We start from the raw sequence: 23,290 nt of genomic DNA, 5'->3' as shown, positions 1-23,290 counted from the left end.
AGATTATCTCAATGATTGATTGAACATTATCCCCAAACGTACATTAACAATGAACTAGTTGATTCCATCCAACAATATTTTAAAAACTTATGTTTCTGTGCGCGCATCATCTGTGTCCAATACAAACAAACTATCATCTATTACAATATTTATTAGACTTACGCACCGTACGCCATATATTATCGAAAGTTGATTAATCGAAGGGGCCACTAAAATGACGTCGTGTCATTTCTCTTAGCTCTATCGGAAACTCCGGCCGGGCACTAGGGGGCCACTAAGATGTTTAATGCTTTTTGTTCATAAATCTCTAACTTGTTTTTTTCTCGTCCCGACTATTTCTCCGGTTGTCTCGTAGTTTTAAGAGATCGTTTCTGGTATGTTGCGTTTGGTTTTTGTTTTTGTTGTTAAACGTTTGTATGGATAGCGCTAAGATACTTTGTTAGCTGCGTAGCGTTATTTAATATCTTCGAAGCATTATTTTTGATCATGCAGAGATAACTGTGAGAAACATGTAGGTAGCTATCAAATTTGAACAGTTGTTAAATTATTTATCAGTTCTATTGGTTTTGAGCGTCTTTCTAGAGGTTTCATGACAGGAAATTACGATGCCAAATTGTTGCCTATTAAATTGATTATCACATGCGCAGCACTGAATAAAAGTAGTATTTGAAAACTCAATCAATACGGACAAACGGATTGCCAGCTGAGCCATAAACGCACTTTTATCAGTTAATCCGACATATTCTCAAGCTTTCACCTTTTGTAGCCGACAAATTTAATTAACACATTTCAGTGTACAATCGGTATTAATTGATGCTACTAGAAGTTGAAAGCATCATGGAGGCACCTCGGGTAGGTACCTACCTACAGCGGGACAAAAGAAAGATTGAGTCATCAAAACAAATGCTGGACAGCCTCGGCACAGCACGTATATAACAGTACAGTCATTTGATCATCACAGAGACGTTGTAACTAATAGTAATAGGTATACACACAAACATACGTTAGATTCTAAATAAACAATTCATTATCTAAGTAGTCGCCATGCAGAACAACTTTACTTTGTAAAGTCACATTTTTATCTCATATCTTATGAAATATGGCACAATCGTAGGTACTTATTTGGTTTCAAAGGGCATACGCCTTTCCTGCGCTATGTTACGTATGAAAGGTTTTCATGTATCGTTATGACCAAAGCAATGTACCATTTCATGCTTTTTCTGCTATCTTCAGCATTCAAGCTAGTATATACTGTATAGTTGATATTGAACTGTAACCGAGTACTGACATCGAGGAGCGTTGCCTATGACGCGCGTGGCTGTGCCGCCGCCGCCGCCGCCGACGCCGCCGCCGCGCCGCTCACAGATGACGAAACTCCGACTCTACCATTCTCAAATGTCTTTTGTTGACTTGTCGGGCTCATCCGAGCCGCTTTTTATACCACCGCTTTGGTATCGGCCGCTAACTCCATAAATCGTATCTAGCGATCGGTAAATAAACGATCACACAATCACGGACACCGAGGCACTCCATAAGTCAGTAAGTCACTCACTCCGCCGCGCCGTGGAACCGCCACAGTAATTAAGCCCCGACATCAATCTTTGCGAAATTCCAAACGAAAAAACTCGTCAAAAATACAAAAAGAACATTTGAAAAAATCGTTACCAAAAAGGAGGTGTGCGTAAAAAATCTAATTACCGCCGAAAAAAGTAACTTTCCTCCATTAATCATATTGATGAATGCATTAAAAATTACGGATAGGCCACGCGTTCCGCGGCCAAATTATTCTGGATGCGCCATATCCAGCATATCCAGCCCGTCGACGGCGAATCATTAAATAATGCAATTCATCGCATCCGAGCGGAAAGAACAACAAAACGGATTCATTAATTTGGTCTCGTCCTCGATCAGCCGAGTGATACCAGATACCGGCGAGCACCTTCTACAGAACCCCCAAAAAATTATAATTGATATGATCCAGACACACTGTAACAGTGAATATTATCTAGCAATCAGCCATAAATAATATTTGCTCGCAAAAACTGTTGTTTTAACAAGCACGTGAATATTGAAGCGTTATCTCAGCTCATTACACAGGGTCCCGATGTGGAGAAATTCATTCTGTTTTTTGTGTAGCCGTATTAAATATATAAGCTGGTGCTGGCAACATTTTGTCATTCGGCCGGCGGAGCGCCCCGACATTTGTCGGCCGAGCCGCCAGCCAGCTGCATTTTTAGAATTATTAATTTGGCCCGTGTTCTTGCACTGTGTTAAACTGCCTGATTTTTGTCCTTGTCTTATAAATAAAACATCATTCGTCTCGACTGGCGATTGTTTTGCGTCGACTGGGCCCTTGTTTAAATACTTTATGTGGGGATTTGCTTTGATTGTTTACGAAAATGGTATTGCTTCGAATACAAAGTTAAAATTATCTTATTTTGACCGAGAAAAAACTAGGCGATATAGCCATTAAACCAGCGGTTGAAGTAGGTATTTATAAGCTCGGATACATTTATAACCGCTGTATAAACTTATCCTTTATTAATATGGGAATATTAATGTCTTACTCGACTCTAAATGCACTGGTTCTGAGAAAGTGCTTATTACCACGAGCGTTCCCATAATATTACAATCGAACCTCTAATTAAAATGCTTATTACATAATTACTTGAGATAAAAGAAAACAGAAATTAGCACTAACCTTCAATCAATCTTACAACGCATATACATTACTATTTAAAATTCAATCAGTTTACATAATTGACTCTTAAAAAACAACCACCTCTTAATACCTACAATTATTTAGTTGTATGTAAGATAAGTGTAAATCCATATACACCATAAACAATCGAACATCACTAACCGTCCCCTCTCCTCCACAGATCGAAGTGACAGTCCTGGACAAGAACGACAGTCCGCCCGAGTTCCAGAACATTCCGGCCGCCTACCTCGCGTCTGAAGACCTGGCGCTGGGGCAGACCATCGCCACCATCACGGCTATTGACCCCGACAGCATTGGGACTACCAGCTACAGCCTGCAGTCGGCGCAGGGGCTGCCCTTCGAGCTGGACCCCCGGAGTGGAGCGCTGACGCTGCGGGAGCCACTGGATCGGGAGGTGGAGGCTGAGTACCAGCTCACGGTGCGAGCTGATGATGGGGTCCAGTTTACGGATGTTAATGTTGTTGTTCAGGTGTGTATCAACGTTAGAGAATAAGTAGCTAATATAATCGCGAGCAATTAAAAAGACACCCCTTTCAAAAAATATCAAAATATTTATGATTTTAGTGGATAACATTCAGATGTGCTGTTAAATGTACTTCAATATATCAGACAGCGTCATTAAGTTAGTCTTTTCCATTAACGAGTAATTAAGTGATACATATTGTCACTGGAACTATTTAATTGTTCGTGAATGTAGTATTTTTCTAATACTGGAAAATATGCTATCATACAATAACCAGTTTATCCATGTGATTAACGTACAAACAACATAGCCCACACCTCTAACCTCCTCCCTCCACCCGCAGGTCACCGACACAAACGACAACCCGCCTGTCTTCCAAGAGACGGCCTACTCCTTCGACATCCCCGAGAACGCGGCCCGCGGCGCCACCGTCGGCGCCGTGGCTGCCTCCGACCTGGACGCTGGAGAGAATGCTCGCATCACATACACGCTCATCTCTGATTGGGCCAACGATGTGTTCTCTCTGAACCCTCAGACTGGAGTGTTCACGCTGACTGCTAGGCTGGACTATGAAGAGGTGAGTGCTTTGGTTTTGTTTGTTATTTGGGGTGTGAGGAAGAATTCATGTATTAACTGTACTTTAGGTATAGGTATATGTCCATGGGCAGTTAGTGAGTTGAGAACGAGTAGCTGATATTTTAACACGGCGACAAACCTTAGTGCTCCAGTGTTTGTCAAAGACACGCTAAGAAGAAAATTGACAATTGATTTTTGCGAATAACTATAGAACCCGAACCGTTATTGCACTGTTATGGGCTTCAGAACCTTAATAACTCTATGTGTTTACTATGAATAATACTTATATTAGGTGTAAAATGTGCCAGATACACTCAAAACCAAAATGTATTACCTAAGAGAGTAACATTATGATTTTTTCATATATTAGACATCAACGCGGTGCCTGAAAAAGAAAGTTCTGTATCAAAACAGCAAGTCTTTATTTAATCATCAACAAAAAAATATTGTTGTTAGATACCTAAATAATGAATTGATCATCAAAAACTTTTTTTAATACATACTTATATACTTCAATTCTAAAAGTGACTTTATCATGAATATTTTTAGGTATATTTAGTTATTGCCGAATGGTACACATACTGGCGGATACTCAAAGATTTTAAACATACAACACCATAATCTCTTTCAGTTAAAAATAAAAAAATACACTGTATAAATACAAATGTTTCCTCCCTGATTAACCAAAAAGCAATTTTAATTATTTTATTGGCTATAAATTACATTGCGTGTTACTCGCAGACCCTAGAGTTTCTTCTCTTGATTTTATATTTTCCATTTACCTTTGTTTGTAGATCGCCTTGTAATGTCATCGTTCTCTTTATTTATGACTACCTATACTTACTATATTCTTTTCATATAAATACGATTCAATTTCATCCGCAGGTACTTTTAAAACAACTAAGTACTGCTATATATTCCTAGATTACTGAATGAAATGCCAACCCAAGGTACTCTAATGAATACTAATAGTTATTATTTTACATAAAAAAACGTCCTTCTAGAGTTCCTCACTGAATTGTCAATGTATTATACCATAACTGATTAATTGTATTAAAATTTAAAACAAAAACGTTAGCTGTTATTCAAAATATAACCGAATTCGCCAATTCAACGCTCTCATGCACAATAAAGTTAACGGCTGCTTAAAAGGCGTCGAGTAGACAATGCAATAAAAAGCACCACAAATAAGTGTATCAAGAACAAACAAACATTCTTGTTCACTTCGGTACAAGATGGTAATTAAAAACGGGGTACAAGCCACTGCATCAACGATTAATGGCGGCGACCAACTAGTAGTTATGCAAATTGTGTAAAACTGTCGATTCGACACCGACACGAGAGTAACCTCGCGTTTTATGGGTTTACTTTCCGACTGCCTATTTATTGTATTTAAATAAATTGAATTACCAACATGAATGTATTGTTAAAGAATATATTTTTTGATGTATTACATTACATTATGTAATTTTTGTTTTTATAGATAGCTTACATAAAAGCCAATGACAAATAATGCAATGGTGGGAATAAATCTATAAAAATTTTGCCACGTTACTTAAATATAAAACGTCAAACGCGCCGTTCCACCGTAAGCCACAGATTAGTTAGCCGCACAAAATAAAATAAATAAAATAGTGAAGCATGCGGTACAAATAATTGCCGTAATAAAATTTCAGGGCTGTCGCGGCCACAATAGAACTGAAGAGGTATATTTTAACGTAAATGCTCTCGGGAAGATCCTGATGGACAACCCGGAACATGCACTAGGGAGGGGCTATCTCCATCCTGTACCCTTCGGCTAAAGTGGTTTCGGCTTTTCTGTTCGGATACGAATTTAGGGGGAGTTTGTTTTTATAGCGATGAATGAAAATATTATGTCTTATTTCAAAGATTACGAATGAAATTGTGAACTTGTAAGTAATCTCAAAACCTCATTTTTAAAACTCAGTTGTTATTTTTCATATTCTACTGCCACGAATATGATCGTAAAAAGTTTACGATAATATAAATAAATTACTTGGAATTATTAATAAGACTTATCGCTCTTTCCTCATACCGTTACATAGACAGACAGAAAAATCAAAACAAAGTGTTCATTTCGGCCTGTGCCCCTCCCTATCGTCTATCGTGAATGCTGAAAGTGATAAGTTTACGGCCCGCCATCTGTTTACTTTGTCATGCTTTACGACCGCCGCCACACCAGCCGTTATGTATATCACATTATTTATTATAACTTACTCTATTTACACGGGACTTTGTAAATTTTACGGGTTATATGGAAAGGCTTTTACAAGCGGCTTGGAAAATTTCCTCGTATTGCTGTGTACCTTTTTCGCAGAATTGAAAAAAGTACGATGTTATAAGTTTTACTTATATATCTGAATTACTGAATCAGAGTGTGTTGTGAATGCATGTTTCACCGTGTCTGGATAAAAGTTTTCAAAATAATTAGGTATGTCAATTCTATGATGTCAATCCCTTGTTGACATCCTAAAATTGCTTCAGTTAAATTATTTGACCCCGACAAAAAGAGGGGTGTTATAACTTAAGCGTCGCTTTATGTTTTTGGATCATAGGAATTGTTACCGAGTGTGTACTTAGCTATATTTTATCAAAATCGGCTTAACCATTCAAAAGTTATGCAGCTTTTAGTGTTGAATGTCGGGGGTTTTAATAATAATAATAATAATAATAATAATAATTCATTTATTTCAGATAATTAAATCCATAAAAAAATCCATAAGAAATGTGTTTAAACGTTAGTTAGGTTACTTCGAATTTGGAACTGCGTTCGGTTCACACCAGACTCCACTGAGGAGCGGTAATATGTAACGGTGTGTGTAAACTCGCTGGAATGGCCACTAACACTTGACATCGACTGACCGCTACCACACTGTGTGAATATTGTACATTATAGGTTGCGTTACATGGTTTTACTCTGCTTTTATTGTTAGTGTTGCCCATGTGTCAATGTTAATAATGTCGACATAAGTTTCAATTGGGTACGCTTTTCTGATGCTTGACATGCAGAAATTACTTAGATAAAGTATTATGTACACTTTTTGAAGAAAAATACTGTAATAGCGTGTAAGTTTGTAAACGACAAAAGTTCATCCAAGTTGAATCCTTCCTACTATCTATGAACAGCGTTCCAAACAGGTTGCAATACAAAAAGTTCAGGCCACTTACAAACTTTTAAATTAAGAACAAGTCACCGCTTCCTATTCTAATTCGATAATTGTATTGTTTGAAATTAACAAGCTTAAAACTGCTGGCGCACTGACCCGGCCGCTGTCCGAAAGAATTATCTCAACGAAATCTCCGGAGGTCAGTGACCGTTTAAGTTGGTCTAGTGTACAGGTAGATGACGTTTCGAACTTTGCCGGCTTATAGCTATATGTAGTTCTGTATGTATATTATTATGTGCTCGGTTATAGTGCGACTGGTTTAAGAAGAGCTCTGGTGTTTAGATTTTGGAAGTGGTTTTAAAAGTATCTGTAGACTGTAGAGCCGTTTAGAAAAATAACTTAATTTATTAATAGCTAATAATATAATTTTATTTATAGTAAAATTCGATGAGTATACAATTTGGCCATATTCTAAAACTAAAGAGTAAACCATTATAGCTCTTCTTACACTGGGCAGTGGCCACACTTAAACTGGTCGTACCTTTTGTGTTTACTTTATAAAGTTTGAGAGTTAAAAAAGTGGATGAGTTTTTGCCATTTAAACGCTCTACATTTACATCCGGTTAGGAAAACACTTTTAAGCTTAACAATACAATCTTAATTTTGATGCTCTTATGCGGTAAATTAATTGTAGAGTAATAAATATAATTGACAAATACCCGTGTAAACAAGGCATAAATCTTGTTTAAAGTTATCAGATGAAGAGATCCTGGTCGGTGTAGCGTACACCGATGTTTGGGTCGATTATTGCTTGCACCATTAACTTAATCTCTCAAGTTTTACTAAGAAATATGACCTAATGTTGCAGGGGATAATCGTACGTATAATGTAGCGATGGCTATGGAATGCGGTGGCTGTAAAAGTCCTATCACTGGATCATGTAAACTGTAATTAATAGTTACAACTAATTTACATAAATATCACGAAGGAAATGAGGGAGCCACTGACGCGCCGCAGTTTATAGTCATTTGTAATAATAACATTTATTTCCTATGGTTTATGCATTAAGTAGGAATATGATATATGATTTTATAAATTACAGTTGAATGGCTATTCCATACTTTCATAAGTAGGTATATTATTTGTTGTATTTCTGTGGGATACCTTAAAACTTTTTGAAAACATTCATCTTAGCGTGTCGTTGACAAAAACTAGTACTAAACAGGACCCTATCGCGAAGTCAAAACGTAGTAACATTTAGGGGTCAAATTCGATATAATTTGGATCGGAAAGTCGTTGTCAAGTTCGCGATAAGCAGCCAGGGTTTGTCAACCACATTAGTCGTCAGTCACTGAGTGTCCTTTGACAATGATAACTTTATAATCATGTATTAAAAAATATATCATAATCATCATCAGCCAATAATCATCCACTGCTGGACATAGGACTCTCCCAAGGAGCGCCACAACACTCGGTCCTCGGCCTTCCTCATCCAACCACTACCCGCCACCCGCCTAAGGTCGTCAGTCCAGCGGGCAGGAGGGCGTCCCACGCTGCGTTTGCCTGTTCGTGGTCTCCACTCGAGAACTCGTCTACCCCAACGGTTATCGGTTCTTCGGCAGATATGACCAGCCCACTGCCACTTCAGCTTGCATATTTTGACAGCTATGTCGGTAACCTTAGTCCTCATAATCCTCACCGCAATATTCACAATTTTGAGTCTCGCCTTTTGGGCTTAAAATAAAGAGGGAGCAAGTGAAATTTATTACAGGTTCATGTGAAATATAGTATGTTGTAGGCAAAGTGAAGGCCGTCGGTGCCTCCGAGCGAGGTTTTAATGTAACTCACAGAGTGAGTACTGCAAGTATGGACGCCGGCGCGATTATATGAAATCTGAGGCTCCTAGTTACAGTGTTGGATGGAAAAATTGCATGTGTAGAGATTATACTGTGTGTTTAGTGAGACGGATGGCGATTTAATGACGTGTCGGTTTTTTTTTTTGGATTTTGTGCGAATGAATGAAAATAGAGGTTTTGCGAATGACCGTATAAAGATGAGGAATTTTAATAGTTTATGTAATCTGTAGTTTATTTAACAGCCAATAGAATTTACAATAAAATAGCAAATATTGAGATTAAATTTCATTTTATACTTACAGAAAAGGGTTTTCTTCTTACTTTATTTATACTCATCTCCATCTCGCATGAAGGGTATTTGACCATTGTATAGGGTCTATTAAATAGAGAGCCCGAGGGCACCATCGGGAGCCAGCTCCAACGAGACAATGAAAAAATTGAATAAAAAAATTACGCCACTTGACCTTGGAATTTACCCTCCAGTCAGATACGCCGTATTCGCGTAGGGTCTTACCCGGCTTCATTAATATAATAAGTAGTACCTAACTACCTATACTTAGGTACTTATTTTATTGCGTTACATCGGAAATTGTTAAGAATGTACTATTTATCTATAGTCAATTAAGCATAAAATCTTTTTAACGTTTTGGTCGTAATGGCATACGTATAAATCTAGCTACAGTATCAAATACTTAGTTGAGAAATAATAAGTTTTTGTTCGCTTCTAAATTAATGATATCGCAAAAAATACTTAATAAAATCTTAAGAGTCTACTAATGTAACCTTCAACAGCTGTCCCAATCAAGATACCGATTCTCGAAAGTACAGTCGCTCACAGAAGCGCTTCCACGTTTCCCTCATCAAGTGGTTTGGACTAATTAGGGTCCGAGCGGCCGCCCGCGCCGTCGCTAGGTCCCGCCTAACTCTGGCCGCGGCGGTTTTTGCAACCCGCATCATATTCGGTATTTGCTCCGCGAAATTAAAACCCGAAACAATGTCGGACAAAGCGGCCGTCGGCAAAACATCCCGGAGCGGGATTCCGGGCCGGGTTTTTTTTTTAAATCGGCCCCTGGTTTCCCAATGAGGCAACACGTCATAGCTGGGATGTTTCGATGTCCTATTATATGGAAAATCTGAATGCCTACAGCCTCAAATGAATGTTACCGCTAAAAGTTCGCGTGGTATGGCGAATGATAATGTTTTGTAATTATGTTCTTTCTCTTGTTTTGTGTCGAGTGCTTGTGGAGAGGTGTGTGTGAGTGTGTGTGTGTGTGTTGTCAGCCAGTTGCTGGGTGACGTGGTGTCTTTATGTTTTAATTGACGATTATGTTGACTGCGACTGTACTTGCTTATTTCTCCATAAGGAACTCCATAAGTTTTAAAACTTTGTCTGAGCGTCATTGATTTTCCGTGCCTTCTATCACACATTCTAACTGCACTTCCGTACCATTTCAAACCTCCAATTCCTCCTAACCCGGAAGATTAATACATAATATCTTTGAATCTGCATAACGTGAATATCTTCCTCCAATAATATTAATATTCGACGTGGATGTCGGACAATACATTTCAATATGTGTGTGGTGCGAGCGACGCCCCCCAGACCCGATAAGATACGAGCGGCGTAGGCGAGCGGGAGTTATGGAATTGCAAATAAAGAGCCTTTATTTGTATATATTTGTGGATAGACAGCGATTACTACATTGTAATCTATTACTTAGTCTAGGAGTTTTTTTTTCAGATAAAAGATGCGAATACTGTCACTTTGTTAACCAGAACTTATAACAAAAATTAAAAATTTCTCTAAATATTGTTTTTTGGCATTAAATTTATTTAAGTAACCATGGATTTGGGTTCCTAATTTTAGCTTATTAGCAAGCCAAATAGCTTATGGGGTTATCTATGAAAATAAAATGCAGTTTTCACACCATTTAAATGAATAGTAAAAATATACACCAAAGGTCAAACAAGCCCTTAGTGCAAAAACACGATACTGAAGAACTTTGAGTAAACGCATGTCAAAACTTAATGCCGCGCCATTACTTACAATTCCAGACGTCAGTTGGAAAAATTATGAAATATGCAGGCTATTACTGAATTCATTCCTACCACTTAGTGCTGCTAGAACAAAAATAGCCGGCGCTCGCACGCATTCGCTATTTATCTACCTACACGTGGGCGTATCTTCTTTCACGATTTTAACGTGCTTTGTACTCGGCTTATTTATAATCTTAAACCGTCCTTTGATGCGGGATATGAGATCTCGGGGCTTCACTATTGTGTGGAGAGTGAAACTCGTATTTAACACAAATGACATCCGTTTAAAGATTATAATATCGTTTGTGATAAAATAAATGATTAATAAGTGGGTTATTTTATCTTAAAATATAAAAAAAATTATAGATTATTACTGCATAATTATACTATTTAGTAATCTGTGATTATCTATGTTGGTTAGAAGTTACTAAGTTGATCGGCATAATGTTTTATACCATGAATTGTAACATAATTATTATACCGTACTGCCGTTGATCTTAAAATAAACAAATTAAAAAATAATAACTTTTTTTTTAAAATAATGTACGACTAACAAAAGAGACACCTGACCACCCTTATTTCTAACCACATCCACGTCTTCTCCAGGTGCAGCATTACATCCTGGTTGCGCAGGCGCAGGACAACGGGCGCCCGTCGCTCTCGGGCACCGTCACGGTGTACGTCAACGTCGTGGATCTCAACGACAACGCGCCGGCCTTCGACCCCATGAGCTTCTCCAACGAGCTCAACGAGGATGTGCGCGTCGGGACGCCCGTTGTGACGATTAGCGCTACTGATCTCGACTCAGGTAATAATGATAATTGGATTGAATGAGGAAAGCTATAGATCGCATCCATGGGCGTGTTTCGGGAGAGGCCTATGTCCAGCAGTGGACTGCTATAGGCTGATTAAGATGAATAGTAATCATAATTTCAATGAAATAATTTACAATCCTGCCGACAGTGGTATTGGTATAATCAATGTGATGCAGAAAACCCTTGCAGAACTAATACAAACCTGAGTTTACGATAGAGCCTGCGCGACTAATAATAAAAATACGGTTTAAATTAATATGTTAAATGAATTAAGGACTTTATTTCAACTGTGGTTTAAGAATTATTATAATTGACAATTGAATATTCCCATTATAGGACTCAATGGAAAACTGTCCTATACCATCACATCGGGCGACGAAAACCAAGACTTCGCCATAGCAGAGAACGGAACGATTTACACAAGACGACTGTTAGACAGAGAGACTCTGCCGACATACAACCTGGTGGTCACTGCCAGAGACTCGGCCGTGGCTCCCGAGCCACAACTGTCCTCCACTGTACAGGTATGTTACTAGAATACCCCCAAAATTATTAACACCAACACCCCAAAAATACCTCGAGTCTTCCGTCCTGGGCCTCTTTCAACTCTCCGTGTGCTGTTGACTTTTACCTAGAGGTGTTACTTTTAGTGAGGTCCTGTGGAATCATTATGATGATTTCGTATGCACATACTAAACACACAACTCTCTTTCCAGTCATAGGAACGTTTTCTCTTTCACACAGCAACTAAACGAGCAGGACAACTGCTTTCCGTAAATATTTTTTATTCCCGTTTTTGAGTACCTTGACGACGTACGAAGCAGTCAATACTAAAATGTTCTAACGCTGCCTAGTTTGTAGAGTCACAAAAAACTAACCAAGTAAATACTAGGTACATCATAAAGTTATAACTGTTAGATATTATTTGCAATTGATTCATCTATCACTCTCGCATCACTATATTTACCTAATTGAAATCTATAATATTGAGTACAGTAACACACATAATAAGCAGTCATCGAAAATAACGATGTAAAAAATTAATTTGAGAATACGCTTGCTTGATCTTTGTAGTCAAAATATTTATTATAGGCCGAGGCAGCTCGAAGTGGCATCCGGCGATGGACCGTGTGCTTCATTAAAAGCTATAGTTGGTTCCACCAATACGTTTATACAATGCGTCTCTGATGAGAGGATGAGACGTCTTGCCCTTAATTCGTATTTATTTTTCTTAGCTGTCTTCTTTATTTGACTTTAAACTGTATTTTCTAGAGGTAACGTAAGTGACTGTTTACGAAATTCAATTGTTGGGGGCTCGGATATCATATACTTATCTACGTGTATGTATTTTGTTAGACATTTGCCAATGTATATTTATTTTATGGTTTTCAGGTGACCATTCAACTGAAAGATGTCAACGATATGGCTCCAGAATTTATAACATCCAATGTTACGACCATATCAGAGAACATTCCCTTGAATACTGCCATCATGACGATAAAGGCTGTAGACAAAGATGAAGGGAGAAATGGATACGTGGAATACTTTATGCTACCGGACCCTGAAGTCAATGGATTATTCTCACTAGGAAATGTCGATGGTATACTAAGAGCTACAGGAAAATTAGACCGAGAACTAAAATCAAACTACACGATAAGTGTTTCAGCAAGGGATAGAGGGGATCCACCAAAAGTAACTGAAACCAAAATAACAATAGATATAATGGATGAAAATGACAACAGCCCTGTATTTGATCCCAAACAATACAGCGCATCTGTACCAGAGAATGCTAGCATCGGCGCAAGCGTACTACAGGTAAATATAGATTGTTATCTAAAATTTTACTACTTCACACCTGTACTTTAATATTATATCCGACAATAAAAACACATAATGGCACTGTATGCCGTATAATTTTAGTACACTCTAAGTAAATACAATAATTTGTTATGATATCTGATATCGTTAAAAATTATATTACAATTATTATCTTACGTTCCAGGTATCAGCCACTGATATTGATGAGGGAATAAATGGTCGAGTAAGATACTCAATAGCGTCTGGTGACGAGAATAGAGACTTCAGCATCAGCGAGGACACCGGCGTGGTGAGAGTGGCCAAGAACCTCAACTTCGAGAGGAAGGCGCGCTACATACTCACTGTGAGGGCAGAAGATTGCGCAGAAAATGATGTTAGATTTGATACGGCTGAGTTATCCATTTCAATTCAAGATATAAACGATAATCCGCCTACGTTCCTAGACTCACCATACTTAGCGTATGTAATGGAAAATGTTATTCCACCTAACGGCGGCTATATAATAACAATACAAGCTTACGACGCTGATTCACCGCCGTTCAACAATCAAGTGCGTTATTTCATAAAGGAAGGAAATGCTGATATTTTCAAGATAAACGCTTCGACTGGGCAGATATCACTATTGAGAACCCTAGATAGAGAGGCGCAGGAAGAATACACGCTTGCACTTGTAGCAATGGATACAGGTTTGTAAACTATGTTTGCCCTATTCCTAATGGGTAATTCAATTTGTTGTGCCATATTCAGTATCATAACTATCTCGTTTTATTATTGCAGGTTCTCCGCCACTTACCGGTTCCGGCACTGTGAAGATCGTGGTTCAAGATGTTAATGACAATAGCCCTGAATTTGAAAGGCAAAGCTATAGAACCGCTGTAAAGGAAAATTTACCATCGGGCACTATCATTTTGAATCCTAAAGCCACAGATAAAGATATGGGAAATAATGCAAAGATAAGATACAGCCTACTGGGAGATAAATCGGAACGCTTTCATATTGATTCTGCATCTGGTGTTATTGCTACTAACGCTACATTGGATAGGGAAGAATGTGACAAATACTACTTGATTCTAATGGCTCAAGATTCATCAACGACCGACCCGAGAACTGCTACTGCAAACTTAACTATTGTTGTCGAAGATGAAAATGACAATACACCTACTTTTGTATACCCAGTTTACGAAACGTATATTTCGGAAAGAACAATGATTGGAGATTTCGTGTTTGGTGCCAAGGCTACAGACATAGATATTGGCCTTAACAAGAAGATTGTTTACGATCTCAAAGGTGAACATCGGGATTTGTTCGACATCAATAGTGAGACTGGGGTTATCAAAGCGAGGGAAAACCTAATGAAATACAGATTGAAGAGTGGGTCCACTTTTAATCTTGTAATAACAGCTACGGACTCAGGTGTAAACCCACGGCAAAACACCACCGACCTCGTACTTATACCGAAGTCTTCAAAGAACTTCCCAAAGTTTAATGTGACTAACAAACTTACATACACTTTCTCTGAAAATACGCCTGAAGGTGTCTTAGTAACACAACTAGCCGCATCATCCCCCAAAAAGGGTCCGACTGGGCTTTTGCAATATGCTGTTGCCGGTGGAAACGTTGGCGATGCATTACGGATAGATCCTATGTCCGGAGAAGTGTATATTACTGGAAAAGGCCTAGATTATGAAACAATGCCCCTATACGAGGTTTGGTTTGAAGTAAAGGACTCGGATAACCCGCCATTAAAATCGTTTATCGAGATTGAGATAAAAGTAACGGACGCTAATGATAACGCTCCCGTAATTGAAAATGCCCTTTACAATGCTACAGTGTTGGAAGAGGAAGTAACACCTCAGCTAGTAATAAAAATTGAAGCTCATGATGATGATTCTAATGACAACGGAAGAATATCATTCAGACTAGTTGATGATTATGACGGAACTTTTGAAATTGATATGGAGAGTGGTGAAATCTACACAACTATGGAACTCGATAGAGAAACAAAGGAATTTTATGAGGTTGTTGTTGAAGCCTACGATCATGGTGTACCTCAATTAGTTGGTACATCTACTGTGCTTGTAACAGTGCTAGATAAAAACGACCATCCTCCCAGATTTACTCGACTATTCAGTGTTAATGTTACTGAAAACGCTGAAATAGGCTCCTTCGTAATTAAAGTAACTAGCTCTGACCTTGACACCGGTCCAAATGCTAACGCTACTTACAGTTTTGTACAAAATCCTGGTCAGAAGTTTGTTATTGATCATACAACTGGAAATGTTACAGTAGCTGGCACTTTAGACAGAGAACAACAAGATGAATATATTCTTAAAGTGGCTGCTATAGATGGCTCTTGGAGATCTGAAACTCCGCTAACAATAACTATACAAGATCAAAATGATAACGCGCCTGAATTTGAATACTCTTACTACAGTTTTAACTTCCCTGAACTTCAGAAGAAAAACAGCTACGTCGGCCAAGTTATTGCAACTGATAGAGATAAACAAGGTCCTAACTCCATCATATCATATTCGTTTCAACAACCTTCAGATTTGTTTGCCATTGACCCTGCTACGGGTGACATTTTGAGCAAATCCGTAATGAACTATAAACGAACATCTGTGGACACATCGCCAGAAAATATGTATTCAGTAATAGTTCTAGCGACTGATAACGGAAAACCGCCAATGTCTTCAGAATGCCTTGTCACAATTAACGTTGTAGATGCAAATAATAACGCGCCTTCATTCAAAGACCACGAACGGTTTGTGCCAGTACCTGAAGACGCTACTTTTGGAGAAAAAGTAATAAAATTAGTGGCTGAAGATAACATGGACTATGGAATAAATGCTGAAATTGAGTATTCTATCTCCGGAGGTAATGGCACTGCATACTTCTCTATTGATAATGCTAATGGCTGGATTGTTGTGAAGAAACAGTTTTATTCACTAGGCCGATACTATGAACTAAAAGTTAGAGCTGTTGATCGAGGAGTACCACCACAGTCGGATGAGACCACCATTACATTTGTTGTAACTGGTGAAAATGTTTACACGCCTAAATTCACAGCTTTGAGTTACCAAGTGATTGTCCCAGAAAATGAACCTATCGGATCATCTATATTAACTGTCAAAGCAACTGATGATGATGACGGCCCAAATGGCATTGTTCGTTATTCTATCTCAGCAGGAAATCAAGGCAAAGAGTTTAAAATTAATCCAGTATCGGGTGTGATAAGCATAGTGTTACCTTTGGACTTTGACACTATCCAAGAGTACCGCCTAAACATTTCAGCAAAAGACCTCGGCTTTAAATCGAAAGAAACAACTGCTACCCTCACAATTTTACTAACAGACATAAATGACAATGCTCCCCGATTTAATCAATCGTCGTACGTCGCTTATCTACCAGAAAACTCACCTGTAAATAGTTTGATATATAAAGTTACTGCTATTGACGTAGACTCTCCCAAGAATGCTATTGTGAAATATCACATCAAGGATCCAATGAACTCTTTGTTCCGCATTGACACAATTACAGGAGAAATATTTTCTAGAGAAGTATTTGATTATGAAGAAAAGTCAACATATACACTGAAAGTGTTAGCTGAGAACCCAAATTCTGCAATGCGGAACCTTACTGAAGTAGTAATACACATTACGGGCGTCAATGAATTTTATCCCAAGTTTATACAACCAGTTTTTCATTTTGATGTATCGGAATCAGCTGAAGTTGGGACCAACGTTGGTGTTATACAGGCCACCGATCAAGATAGCGGAGATGATGGCATTGTATACTACTTGTTTGTTGGATCTAGCAACGACAAAGGATTTAGTATCAATTCTCAAACTGGGGTAATACGAGTTGCTAGATACCTAGATAGAGAAACACAAAATAGGGTAGTTTTGACAGTGCTAGCGAAGAATTCTGGCGGAATAAGAGGAAACGACACCGATGAAGCACAAGTTATTATATCAATCCAAGATGGTAATGATCCTCCAGAATTCCTGAAAAATTTCTATGACGCTACAATATCTGAAGGAGCTACTATTGGTAAAGAAGTTATACAAGTTCAAGCTGTCGACAAAGATGTTCGACCACAAAACAATCAATTCAGTTATTCTATTATTGGAGGAAATGCGAACCAAAACTTCAAAATAGATCCACAGACAGGAGAGATTGAAGTAGCTAGACATCTTGATAGAGAAACATCTCCTGTATACTCACTTATTGTTGGTGCTATAGATACTGGAATACCGCCACAAACTGGTACAGCTACCGTTAAGGTTACGCTTACTGACATAAATGACAATGGCCCATCTTTTGATGTAGAAAACTTCAATGGCGCAGTTTATGAAAATGAACCACCAAATACAAGCATTGTCACGTTATCAGCCAGTGACCCAGACTTGCCACCAAACGGTGCACCATTTTCTTATGCTATAATTGGTGGACAGCATCAAAGTTATGTCAAGATACAGAAACACACTGGTATTCTCCTAACAACAAAGAAAATAGACAGAGAGCTTACTCCCAAATTGGAAATACAAATACAGATCGAAGACAGCGGAACACCTGTAATGAAATCCAATTATACAATATTTGTCAAAGTGCTAGACAGAAATGATAACCCACCATTATCTAGATCGGTTCACGTTCTTGTTTACGCATTCAATAACAAAGTGCCAGTGGGAAAAATTGCTGACGTTAGACCTAATGATCCAGATATTGTAGGAGACTATCGATGCAGAATACTGAAAGAATCTACATCTGAAAGTACTCTATCACTATTGAGTATCAGGAAAGGGTGTGATTTGTACACAAATGCCATCAAACCAGGACAAGGCTACTCTTTCTCAGTTTCTGGAAATGATGGTATACACAGAGACGTGACATCATCGATCAGTGTAGAGTTCTTCTCGTTTGACAACGCCACGGTTGAACAATCTATCACCGTCAGAGTACTCAATATGACGGCCTCAGATTTCTTAACGCAGTACTATCGAAGTTTACTTGAATCGCTGAAAGGTGGTCTAAACAGCGGAGAAAATGTTTACCTTTACAGCATTAAAGAGTTTGACGGTGGTTTGGATTTAACAATAGCAACAAAACAGAAATATAGAACGTGGGAAAGAAAAGAAACTGAAAGCTACATAAAAAGCAGAGAATTTGATATCAAGAAATTGTTGAAACGTCAAATCATCGTATCGTACTTACCTTGTGCTAATCACGACTGCGATAACGGAGGTCTGTGCACCGACTCCATGAAAGTAATGGAAGAGACCAAAATAACAGAAAGTCCAACGTTAATTCTGTCATCACCACTGGTTAGCCATGATTTCACTTGCCACTGTACAGATGGTTTTATGGGTAAGAATTGTGAAAAGAGACAAGATCCATGCTCACCGAATCCTTGCCGATTCGGAGGTCAATGTAGGAAGCAGGGTCATGATTTTGTTTGTACGTGTCCATCAAGACGAGAGGGAAAAACTTGCGAACTGGAAAGAGGCGATGTCTGCAGCAGCAACCCTTGTAAGAACGGAGGATCATGCAAAGAAAGCTCGGACCGTAATTCCTTCTTTTGCTTATGTCGCCCTGGTTACCGAGGAAATCAGTGTGAGGCTCTCGTAGATTCATGCAGACCAAACCCATGCATGTATGGAGGTGTGTGTGTCAGTTTAAAACCAGGCTATAAGTGCAGCTGCATTGATGGTCGTTACGGAAAGCACTGTGAAAGCTCCACATTCGGATTCAATGACCTCTCTTACATGAAGTTCCCTGCCCTAGACGCATCCACTAATGACATCACGTTAATATTTGCCACTCGAAGACCTGATGCACTACTGCTCTACAACTATGGAGCCCACACAGGAGGGCGATCAGACTTTATTGCTATCGAACTATTGGGAGGGAAGCCCGTATTCTCCTTTGGAGGAGCTAGAACTTCAATAACATCCGTCGCTATAACGAATACTGACAAGAACCTGGCAGACGGCGGCTGGTACAAGTTGACGGCCACTAGGAATGGCCGCGTCATATCGCTGAGTGTGACGTCATGCAGCGACCACGGGGACGTCTGCATGGAGTGCAAGCCTGGCGACGACTCTTGCTACGCTGACGATACTGGACAAGCTGGGTATGTATTGTTTGCGTTATTCATTTAAATAATTTGCATAATATTTGTAATATTTCCATAAACTTGTCACTGAAATTTCCGTCATCGTACTATTGCTGTCATTAATATAAACATAAACGTATATAATATTTTAAGACTTCATTATCAGTCTGCATCCAACCTATAACTATTTCATGTTTCTTTTTCACAGAACCCTCAACTTCAACAACGAGCCTCTTCTCATCGGTGGTCTCCACAAGGCGGACCCGGTGCTGGAGCGTCCCGGACAGATTCACTCTGATGACTTCGTGGGCTGCATCCACAGCATCTCCATCAACGGCCGCCTCCTCAACCTCACCAACCCGTCAGACTCAAGAGGAGTGGACCCCACTTGCGGAAGATCAGAAAACGGAGCGTGTTATAAGAAAAACGTCTGTGGTGCCGGCGAATGCCAAGACAGATGGAAGACCAACTACTGCAAATGCCCTGGAAATGTCATCTCCCCAGATTGCACGCAATCTCTGCAGGCTATTTCAGTCACGGAATCTGGTATAGTTCAGTATGTTATATCTGAAAAACATAGAAGAATGCAGCTACTTGAATCCTTCTATGGTGGAAGCACGACGTGGGAGAGGAAACCGATGAAGGCTAAGACGACCAGCAAAATAACGAACCCGCCAAAAACGCTAACATTCTTCTTTAGAACTTATAGGAGAGATGGAATAATGTTTTATGCAGCAACTGATAAATACTATACGCTGATTGAACTAATTGATGGAAAAGTTAGCTATAGTTCGAAACAAAACACAGTTGTTAATATGACTGTGGATCAAGAGGACGTGTCAGATGGAAATTGGCACAACGTCACCTTGTTCTCACTTGGAAGAAGCATTCGCTTGCTGGTCGATGGTCGGCATCTCGGCGAAGAATTAGATTCTGCTGGAGTTCACGACTTCTTGGACCCCTACCTCACCATCATGGCAATGGGCGGAGTGAAAAATGAATGGTTCCCGCTAAACAGCTTCCGAAACTTTGAAGGATGCCTTTCAAATCTTACAATTAATAATGAACTTCAACCTTTGAATGGAAATGGATCTATATTTAGTGAAACAATTCGCTTTGGCAAGATCTTGGCTGGCTGTCACCACGCATTCGCAGCAGGATCCGCTCAAACACCGTCGCCGCTCAGCATCGGCGTCACTCTCATAATAGTATTTTTTATCATCTTAATTGTTGCCATACTGGTGTCATTTATAGTTTTCCGATTACGCAAACAAAAGAAAGAAAAAGGTGACATGCCAAATGCTAAAGTAAACGTTATTCACTCGAAGCAAAATGGAGGCCCAGCTATTTTGAATGCACCAAACTTAATTGCCGGGACAAACGACAGCTTAATGAACAGAAGTATGCACAATAATGAGACTAATTTGAACAGCTATATGTCTGACAACGCCGACATTATGAGAAACGTGGGACATATTGTTGGGCCCGAGTTGCTGTCGAAGAAATACAAAGATCGTGACATAATGGGCTTAGATCCGCCAAGACCGCAACGACCAGACATCATAGAACGTGAGGTTGTCGGTAAGAGTCCCGCGCTCAGAGAAGACCATCACCCACCACCGCCACCTTCTACAAATAATTCCCACCATAACCATGACCACCCAAATGGTATGGACTTGAATATGGATGGGCCAGAGCATTATGACTTAGAAAATGCTAGTTCCATAGCACCATCTGATATTGATATCGTGTATCACTACAAAGGATTCAGAGACGGAGGAGTGAGAAAGTACAAAGCAACTCCACCTCCGATAGCTGGCTATCATCACAAGCATCAGACCCCTCCACACCGGCACTCTCCTCACCACGCGTCGGGGTACCCGCCCCGAGTGATGCCGCAGCCATCACAACCCCCATCTCAGCCGAGACAACATCAAACTACACCACTAGCTCGCTTGTCACCAAGCAGCGAGCTCAGTCAGCAGCCCAGGATACTGACTCTGCATGACATCTCGGGGAAGCCGCTGCAGAGTGCCTTATTAGCTACAACATCCAGTTCAGGTGGTGTCGGAAAAGATGCTCTGCACAGCAATAGTGAGAGAAGTTTAAACAGTCCAGTCATGTCTCAACTAAGTGGCCAGAGCTCTTCGGCTGGTAGAAAAACACCAAATGCTCCGTTGCAAGTGCCTCCAGGCTCTGTCGGGTCCGGGGCTGTCGGATTAACCTCAGAGGAGATAGAAAGAATGAATGCGCGACAGCGGACGTCTAGTCTAGTGTCCACTCTAGATGCGGTGTCCAGCTCCAGTGAAGCGCCCCGAGGCGGCGGCGGTGGCCACCACATGTCACACCGACACCACTCGCCGCAAGCCGACAACCGGAGTTCTACAGGCTCTGATGACGAAAGTGGGAATGACAGTTTCACATGTTCAGAGATAGAATACGACAACAACAGTCTGAACGCTGATAAGCCTGAAGAGATCAGGAGAAACAATGTGAGTGCGGGCAGCAGTTCCAAGACACCAATAATGCCGCCTCCTTACGAAAGTTTTGACTCGTCTTTTCGCGGGTCTTTGAGTACACTAGTCGCGTCTGATGACGACCTGACCCCTCACGTCCTCTACAGACAAGCCAATGGCTCCCCAGCGCCCGCCACTTTAGGTTGGGACTACATGATTAATTGGGGGCCAAATTTTGAGAGCATGATAGGTGTATTCAAAGACATAGCAGAATTACCTGACGCTGTAAACGGCAGGATGTCTTCTTCACTGCGGCTTCCAAACGGAACGCCTAAACCTTCCGAGGAATACGTTTAAATTGAAGACTTATTAACTAATCTGTATTATATAAAACTGTATAGACTTAGGTTTATAATTTAGGATATAAAAAATCTGGTAATGAGATTGATGGATATTTTAACCCAGGTTTTAGTTCAGTTAAGACAATTAGTTGTAAATTTTGTACAAAAATGTTGACGCGATCTTGTATCAAGGTTCGCCTCCAACCTCTTGCCATATCTTGTTGTTTTTGTAAGATCGACTTCCAATTTATTAATTATTTAGCCTGTAACGAACATTCAAACCTCATTGTACATAATGTCATTGTAGATATAATTAACAATATTATTTTGCTACTGTACAGTATTTAGAAATGTTTAAATATACATACTTTGATCTAATGTTTGGTTCTGTATCCACATAAAAACTATATTGAATCTTGATCATGAAATTAGCAGTACTGTGTCGATCATATTATGTAAAGCCATAATATTTTTTGTGAACAAAGTGCCAAATGCCTTTTAACGTGTTAATTAAAAGAACTGACTGATTTTTTAATTTTATATGTAATAAAATAAATAAACAATAATTTGAAAAATATTTGGTGTTTTCTTTGAACTTGCACGGTTTTTTCTTTCTTATTTTAGAAACACGTTAACGCAATTAAAAGGTAACGACTATTAAGATAAAACAACAAGGTTTTAAAGTAATTATAAGACAGATATGTAAATTAGAACAGTTTTAAGTAGAGTATACTTAATCTTCAAATACTGGTTTACGCATAAAATATTAGACAATGGACAGAAGCAATGTCAGAGGAATTAAATTGATAGAAACTACAATGATATTATATTATTTACCTAGATATATCATACACAACTGGATACATCTTTTGTATTAAAGCATGGCTAGATCGCTAAGATTGGGTGGTTAGTAAAAAAACATATTCGCTTAAAGCTATCGGTTACACAGTCTCTGCATTC

At 39.3% G+C, this 23,290-nt stretch overlaps 1 protein-coding gene across 1 annotated transcript; it reads left to right on the top strand.

Moving 5' to 3' along the window:
- The first annotated feature begins 1,305 nt into the window (after positions 1-1,305).
- Positions 1,306-22,907, top strand: LOC105389983 (cadherin-related tumor suppressor). Its single transcript, XM_048624415.1, has 9 exons — positions 1,306-1,417; positions 2,818-3,191; positions 3,529-3,762; positions 11,389-11,590; positions 11,934-12,121; positions 12,990-13,412; positions 13,600-14,101; positions 14,193-19,551; positions 19,742-22,907. Exons 1-9 carry the CDS (start codon positions 1,306-1,308, stop codon positions 22,344-22,346), a joined length of 9,999 nt encoding a protein of 3,332 aa, XP_048480372.1. The 3' UTR covers positions 22,347-22,907.
- Positions 22,908-23,290: the final 383 nt, after the last annotated feature.

This window comes from Plutella xylostella, chromosome 12, assembly GCF_932276165.1.
Source record: "Plutella xylostella chromosome 12, ilPluXylo3.1, whole genome shotgun sequence".
In the NCBI taxonomy this organism is placed as follows: domain Eukaryota; kingdom Metazoa; phylum Arthropoda; class Insecta; order Lepidoptera; family Plutellidae; genus Plutella; species Plutella xylostella.
The sequence above is the reverse complement of the archived record's forward strand: the minus strand, read 5'-3'. Positions and strand labels throughout refer to the sequence as shown.

What these genes read in the sequence shown, in the direction of transcription:
- LOC105389983 (XM_048624415.1), top strand. Translation starts at nt 1,306, where the DNA reads ATGACGCGCGTGGCTGTGCCGCCGCCGCCGCCGCCGACGCCGCCGCCG. An exon ending in CGCTACTGATCTCGACTCAG is followed by an intron (nt 11,591 to 11,933) that starts GTAATAATGATA and finishes TTCCCATTATAG; the next exon opens with GACTCAATGGAAAACTGTCC. An exon ending in TCGGCGCAAGCGTACTACAG is followed by an intron (nt 13,413 to 13,599) that starts GTAAATATAGAT and finishes CTTACGTTCCAG; the next exon opens with GTATCAGCCACTGATATTGA.